General features: G+C 42.8%; 1 protein-coding gene across 1 annotated transcript in view; it reads left to right on the top strand.

Moving 5' to 3' along the window:
- Nucleotides 1-2605, top strand: part of LOC311007112 (uncharacterized protein) — a 142305-nt gene extending 139700 nt beyond the window's left edge. Inside the window, 2 exon segments of the mRNA XM_084000200.1 lie at nucleotides 53-99; nucleotides 2062-2605. Of these exon segments, the coding sequence (XP_083856326.1) occupies nucleotides 53-99; nucleotides 2062-2594 (580 nt within the window). The 3' untranslated portion in view covers nucleotides 2595-2605.
- The last annotated feature ends 5764 nt before the right edge of the window (nucleotides 2606-8369 follow it).

Below are 8369 nucleotides of genomic sequence, written 5' to 3'. Positions count from 1 at the left end.
GTAGATGAGGGAAGGTGGATGACGTTGATCCTGACTTTGTTTCCTCCTCCAGGGTGGACTATTGTGGACCTCAGAGACTGAGACCTGGTGTGAGGAAGTGTGAGTGTATTTTAAGGTTGTTTCATGAGAACACAGCTGCACACTAGATTTTTACATTTTCCAGATGCACAAAGTCAAATTTCTTCAGAGTTTCAAGCAGGATTTTTGTCAGTGTGGCTGGATAGACTTTAGAATTCAATCAATTTCAATCCACAAACAACAAACTGATCACATTGATCCAATTAAACTAATCAATGCATGTTGCAGTAGAGCCAACAGAGCCCTAACTACCATAGGTTATAATTGATGATAGATGATTAAAGTGATCAGAGGTGGATTTACTTTACAGTTCCTCCCTGAATGGCAGACGTGGGGCCAGATGTAAGATAGCATAAGATCAGATCAGATAAGATAAGATAAGATGAGCCTTTATTGTCTGCTATAGTGGAGAAATTTGTCTTGTGCAAACGAGAGATAAAGATACAGATACAGACAATAAATAGATATTTCCAGTCACACAATAAAAAAACATATAGTCAAAGCACAAATACATAGTGGCATAGGCATAGTGGTTAGCTTCATCATTGAATAATCACATTCAAAGTGTTGTAAAACTTGTTTGTAGTAGACAACAGTTTGAGATTTGATGTTAAAGGTGTGAATTTTATAATGAGTGTGAGCTCTTTGATGGATGTGATGACATTTTTATCAAATCAAATCAAACTTTATTTATATAGCACTTTTCATGCATGGACATGAAACCCAAGGTGCTTTACACATAAAAAAGAAATAGACACATAGAAAAAACAATCACAAATACCCCCCCCATACCACACACACACACACGCACACACACACACACACACACACACACACACACACACACACACACACACACACACACACACACACATACACACACACATGCAAACACATACTCTTACTACTGACAATGGGGAGACATGGCATGACACTGAGGATTGAGGAAGCACCATCTTTGGGGTCCTCCACACTGGGAGGAGTCGCAGGCTGTGCCACAGGGCCAGGCTCCTCCGACCGGACAGACAATAGCCAGCCGGGCCGAAGGGGCCCAAGGACAGCGCCCCCAGCAGCAGCCCAGACACAACTCCCAGTGTGGAAGATCCCCCTGAGGAAACATTGGAGTTAAAGCTAAAAAACTAAAAGCATAAGATAAGATAAAAACCCTGACAAAAGATAAGTAAATAGAGTGAGCAGTTAAAAGGAAAAAATATATAAGATGATAAATAAAATAGTACCAATGATAAGTAAAACAAAAATGAAATTATTAAAGATTAATATCATCTTAAAAACAAGATAGAAGCAACAACATAAAATAAGATAAAGCCACATAAGAACATAAGAAGAATTTAAAATACTAGTTAAAAGCCTGATTAAAAAGGTATGTCTTTAATCTTCCTTTAAAAATATCAACAGTCTCTGCAGACCTGAGGCTCTCCGGCAGACTGTTCCACAGGTGGGGGCCATAGTGACTAAATGCCGCCTCACCATGGGTTTTAGTTTTGGGTTTTGGTATAGATAAAAGACCAGTGCCGGAGGACCTCAGGATCCGCGAGGGTTGATATGGTAAAAGCCGGTTAGATAGATAAGAGGGCGCAAGGCCGTTAAGACATTTAAAAACCAGTAAAATAACTTTTTAGAAAGCAGATGGTTCAGAGATTCTTTGTGCAAGATGATGATCCAGTTTCATTAGTGACACTTTCTTTATTCACTCCATGTGTTTATTGGTGTGGATCTCCATCAGCCTCATCCTCAGGTTCACACCAGAAGAAAAGCAGAGCATTGTTGACGTCTTCACTCTCATAATCAGTAATTGTTGATGTTGTTAGAACGGGATTGTTGTTTTTTATTTAAATGTAGTAAAACATTATTCACAGTACAAAATAATATAACATTTAAGTTTCAACTATTTACTATTTACTTTAATTAATTGTCAGTGAAGTTGTTCAACTGCAGCTGTGTTGTATCTTTTCTCTCCATCAGACGCCTGTGAACTGGAACTGGACATGAACACAGTGAACAAACAGCTCAAACTGTCTGACAACAACAGGAAGGTGACATGTGTGACAGAGAATCAGTCATATCCTGATCATCCAGACAGATTTGACTTCTGGCCTCAGCTGCTGTGTAGAAATGGTCTGACTGGTCACTGTTACTGGGAGGTCAAGTGGAGAGGAGTGGTTCATATATCAGTGAGTTACAGAGGAATCAGAAGGAAAGGAGACAGTGGAGACTATTGTTTTGGAAGAAATAATCAGTCCTGGAGTCTGATCTGCTCTGATGATGGTGGTCGTTACTTTGTCAGGCACAACAACAGAGAAACACCCATCTCTTCCTCCCGTGTCTCTAACAGAGTAGCAGTGTATGTGGACTATCCTGCTGGTACTGTGTCCTTCTACAGTGTCTCCTCTGACAGACTGACCCACCTCCACACCTTCAACACCACATTCACTGAACCTCTGTATCCTGGGTTCTGTGTCAGTCTTGACTCCTCAGTGTCTCTGTGTCCTCTGTAGGTCTCACTGTCTCTCCTGAGGACAGACACTCTACTGACTCCAGAGGGGTGTACTGCGAAGCAAGTTTAGTGGGTTAGCGAGGTATGTTGAGTATAAAGTCAGGCTCTCCTGTACTACAAAGGTGGCTGTCTTTTAACCCGGCTAGATCACCATGGTAACTTATGCTTAGTTCAGTTTCATCCTAAAATCGACTATAAAAGCAACACAGTCTCGCCCCTTTTCGCCAGACACTTGACGCTTGGTCAATGCCCCCTGGTGTCAAGAACCTGACGTCGATGGGGCACCCTTGATGTCGTTTGGCGACGAAATGGGATGTCCCCATTTCCATTTCTCACTGTGACTGATAACCAGCCAACAACAAGTTGATTCACCAACAGAAGTGTAATTAAACCTCAAATCATTGTTTACATGGATTCAGAATGTCACCACAGACACCAGTGAAATCGTCTTTTCTCTGTAAAGGTTCCATAAACAAAACAAAAATCTGTTCATACAAAATAGAAACAAAAATTGCATCCTAGTGTGATCATAAAATTATGTTCTACAAAACATGAGTGAAAACCCCACATAACCCATTATATGACACTAAATTGCCTTTTAGGAGCATTTACCATGAGGTATATATAAAAATAACTTACGTACATGTGGCTGGTTTCTGGAATTTAAAAAAAAATTGACTGGAGTTAACTTGAATCATTTGGACTTTGTTCAAAAAGACTTTCTAACTGTTCTGATTCCTCACTGTTATTCACATTTTGTTGAATTAAATCAACATGGCTTAATTTCCACTCCTTGTGTCAGCACAGTAGACATAGGCCTACACACTTTAAGGTGTTGTCATTGCGTTGTAGACACTCCCAGTGGCGCTGTTGTGTCCAGCGCTGGCGCCGGAGGTATTGACGTCATATCCTATCTTGATAAAGGAATGATTATAATTTCATATATACAAGTCTACAAGTTTTTACTACGTTTTCTTTGAATAAGCATCAATGAGCCGCGTAATATAAAGATGCCAGGGTGAAATTAATAAGTTTATATAATATATATAAAAAGCCGCCATAAAGATTCAGAGAATCTAACCCATTTCGTCAAAAATCTGCATATGAGGGATGTGCATTCAAGTTAACAGAGGACCCGCTTCGTCAGAATATGAAGATGAGGGATTTGCATTCAAGTCTATGGATGTCCCATTTCATCGCCAAACGACATCAAGGGTACCCCGTCGACGTCAGGTTCTTGACACCAGGGGCATTGACCAGCGTCAAGCATCTGACGAAAAGGGGTGGGACTGTGTTGATAAAAGCACCGCTGTTTCACAATTTATGTATAATAGGGGGTTCTGGTTTACAAGGGTTGGATAGTACTCGCCCTGGGGTGTCAGTCAAAACACACTGGACAGGAGGCAGGATGCAGCCTCTTCAGTACAGCACAACAACACAGAAGACCTACTGAATGTACAGCAAATCAGGTATTGTCTGTTCATCTACGCACACAGGAACAGGGCCATCAGATAACGGAGGAGACAGTCAGTACAGCAATAAAGTCCCACTCATAACTTGAGTGATACAGAAAAAAGAGAGCATAAACTTTAACGTTTTTTCTGAGCAATCTCTCCAGCCACAGCGCGACAGTTATGGCCTTTATTACAATATAACTAATTTATAGCTGGCTTCACCTTTACTTTGAAAGTCCAGTGGAGCTGGATCGGAATGAAGCATTTGTGCGGAGGGAAAGATCGTGCTGATCCGCTGCTGTTCACTTTCTTTTCTGAGCGTCTCTGCCTGCAGTTGTTCAGCTGAGGGAATGCGCTACTCACCTGTTGAGCCGAGCGTCAGGAGCTCATTATATGGGCTATTTTACTTTTATATACAGTCTAGGCCACTGAAAAAAAGTTGTGCGCTCGCAGCAGGACAGATAATCTGATGGATAAATTAATAATTTTACTTTGATGTGACTGAGAATAAACAATTTCACTGTTTCCCCTTTTATAGGTGTAGCCGATGTCATATCTGGCCCTCTGCGTTGTGTTTCTCACGGCCTGCCCTAGATGGGGTTCGATCCCGCGACCTCCCGCACCGGAGGCGACGATGCTAACCTCTTCGCCAAGAGGTTGGCAACCACTTGGCGGATTGGTTAGCACGTCCTTTTATGGGTGGAGTGAGTGCACATCCGTTACACCAGTGGTCCCCAAACTACGGCCCGCGGGCCGCATTCCAACCGGCCCGCAGCCTCTGTCATCAAAAAAATCAATAATATGCGGCCCGCCAGCACGTACAATTTTTTTTTGTCTCAGCACCTGGGCGCGTTTGTTCCATAGCGGAATGAAATGAAGGGAGTGAAGCCTCTTGTCAGTCATCCAGGATCTTTGTCTCTGTGGGGGGAGGCGGGGCCGCTACCACACACAGTGCAGCCTGAGTGCAGCATGTGAGTCTGTGAGGACTCGGAGCAACGCAAGGTAACGTCAGTTGCCAACTTGGCGACTTTCTCCCTAAATCTGGAGACTTTCCAAACCCTCTCATCGACTTTCTTTTTGACAAAAGCCACTAGCGACAAATCTAGCGACTTTTCCGGTGCTGTTACTGTTACAACGTTTCTGGTTTGGAGACTCGGACGTGAAAGCACGTCATCACTGCTGTTTCCAACGAGCAGCGGTGCTGCCGTGAGCCCCCCGCCCCCGTCACACCGGCGGTGTCACGGAGCTGTCCCCGCTACAGAGACCCGCTCCACGCCACTGACCCCCCCACCACACCCGTCTTTAGAGCGACATACACAGCCTCAGTCACTACTCACCTCATCTACTGTGATGACACGGTCAATATCTATTCAAGTGCAGTTTTGTTGAGACTTGATAAGCCATTTTATTTATTGTTTTGGTTGTGTGTGGTTTTATATTTGAGTGCATCTTTTCTTAACAGAGACAGGGTCTATTCTTGTTTTTGGTTTGATTTTGCAATTTTTGATTTTTTAAAATATAATATAGGCTAATATAAAATGTAGGCTAATAATGTTTCAAATTAACCTAGATATGTTTAAGCTTCCTTTTTCCCCAGACATTTATGTAATTTTATGTGGTCTTCAAATATGAAAAGCAGAGTGATTTTGGTAAAAACTTGTTTAGATTTATTTATCTATGTGAAGAAATGAAAAGAATTCCATTTGCAATGAAAAAAAAAGTATTAAATAGTTAATTTGCATTTAATGTTAATGGTTCAAAGGATGTCAGCTGAAAGGTCGGCCGACCCGGCCCCCACACATTTTTACTTCACCAAATCTGGCCCTCTTTGCAAAAAGTTTGGGGACCCCTGCGTTACACTCACCCCCGCTGAACTCACTCCACCCAGGGCATCCGGGTCACGGCACCACTGTAGCCGATGTCATATCTGGCCCTCTGCGTTGTGTTTCTCACGGCCTGCCCTAGGTGGGGTTCGATCCCACGACCTCCCGCACCGGAGGCGACGATGCTAACCTCTTCAGTTAGGGTTGGTTAGCACGTCCTTTTATGGGTGGAGTGAGTGCACATCCGTTACATAGGCAGTGTTGCCCAAACACAAATTTTGAATAGGTCTACACTGTTTTCACAGTTAAAAAGAGCGTTGTTGTTGTCAATGTACAGAGACAATATGAGATTTGCTTGTACAGCACCTATACCCACTGAAGCCTATCTTAATAGCACATCCAGCCAGGACTGGATAGATAGATAGATCTAGCTAAGATAGATAGCCTAAATCAGACATTACAGTTGATAAGAACATATCAACAATGAGTCTGTGGATTGATTTGTTTAATTTTAAAAAATTGTTCTATGATGATCATCAGCAAGAATTCAAAACTGATGTTAAAATGATTTTACAAAATTACAGTTAAAGTTTCAGAGATAAACTGCAAGTTTGATCCAAATTACTGATGCTGAGCCTGATCTTTAGCTCGTTGGATTATCACTTACCACCATCTAGTGGACAGTGGGTAGAACTGCACCATATGATGTGTGATTTATCTAATACACAGGTTAGACTGGTTTTGATTTCACTCTGATGTACTTCAACGTTTGGACTCTGACGTTATGAGGGTGTGATTAATTCTCAGATTAAACAGGATCAAAACATTCAGGACTGACGAGGGATAATGGGCTTCTTCTTTTCTCCAAATGTTTCCTCTACTCATGAAGGTGGAAAGTGTTTGTAAATCGACTTGAAGTAAATTTAGAAGCCTGGAAAATCTGTGAGTGTCTGATGACCAGTGTCACTTTGATCTCATTGTGTGGTTGTCATGTGTTGTCTCAGAAAGGTTTAGAAAGGTTTCTGCCTAGTGGCTGGTTCAACTAATCTTTCTGTTTGCAAGTGTGAATTTCATGAGGAATTTCTATGACAGAACATGTCAGTGAATTTGAGTGTGATGTGAATCTTACTACTGTATTACTGAAGCTGCAGTAAAGTTAACTGACTGACTGCTACATAGTTTGTTCATTTTGTTTATTGCTCTCACTAGAGTTGACACCAAATTTGTTTGTTTGTTTTGTCTCTAAATGTGATCACTATTAATTACTTCACTAAATCATGATTTCAAATTTAAATCAGGTAGTATGATTAAATTAATGCCCTTTAAAATGGCGTAGTGTTTCTGGGAATCAACTACGCTACAGTCAATGGCGCCGGAACAGGGTGGGCCAGGGGGCCATTGGCCCCCCCACTTTACGGCCCTGCCCCGACGCCCGGTTCCACCACTCGCACATCACCATATACCATTAGGCCAGGACCCGACTGTACCAAGAGGGTTTGACTGAGAGGCGTCTCTCTCATCCCTCTCTCTCTCTCTCTCTCTCTCTCTCTCTCTCTATTCTCCCTACTCACTTCATGTCGTTTTCCTTTTAATACATGGCTTCTCTTCTTTCTTCTTCTCGGGGAGCATAGCCTACGTACGTCAGTCCGACGGCCCATCTCTCCGACTACCCATTAATCCGACTTTTCTAGACCCATTGGGCCGAGTGCCCACTGCTCCGACCAAAATAATCCCTATATTCAGACCAGGGCTAAATACCATCCAGAATTCCGATTTTGGACCGGACCGGCTCTGGGTCAGCTTGGAAAGGCTCGAGGCGAAGGAGACTCACGGCTTATGTGTTTGCCCCTTTCTTTTCCTTTTGCCACCGGCTTTCCTGTTTGTGCCATTTTGTGGAGCAGTCTGCTGCTCTGCTCTGCTCATGCTGCTCTCACCCTCTCTCTCCCTCTGCACAGAGCAAAACGTTTTTCCGTTTGTAGCCTATCACAATCAATCTTAAGCAAATGTTTATTATAGCAGCAAAAGGAAATGCGCGATAGTAAACCACAGTCAGTTATGCATTAGGTTCTCAAGTCAGCTGGGGACAGCACGTGTCATAAACCTGAGTACAAAACTGTACACAAGCAGGAAAGCTGGTGAAAAAAAAAAAAGAGAAAGAGGCAGAGCCGGCATAACACCAGTTGGCGTGGAGGAGATGCATCCGCCGCGGGCGATCAGCACCGGGGAGAGCTCCACCCAGAACCCGTTACATCCTGGAAAAACTGACAAGTCAAACTCTAGGACTAATTCATCTGACATAACCTGACCATCTCTCTCTCTCTCTCTCTCTCTCTGGCAGTGACACGCTGTCATTCATTCATATTTCAGCACTGTGACAGTGGACAGCGCGCTTGGTCACCTACTAGTAGGACATTTCAGCACGACTAAGACAAAAATATCAGCAGTTCACTCTTTACCGATAAATCCATAGCACTGTCCATATGAGGCAGAAAGAGAACT

Source organism: Trachurus trachurus (genome assembly GCF_905171665.1).
Source record: "Trachurus trachurus genome assembly, chromosome: 24".
Lineage (NCBI taxonomy): Eukaryota > Metazoa > Chordata > Actinopteri > Carangiformes > Carangidae > Trachurus > Trachurus trachurus.
Note: the sequence above shows the minus strand (reverse complement) of the source record. Positions and strands in the feature narration are given on the sequence as shown.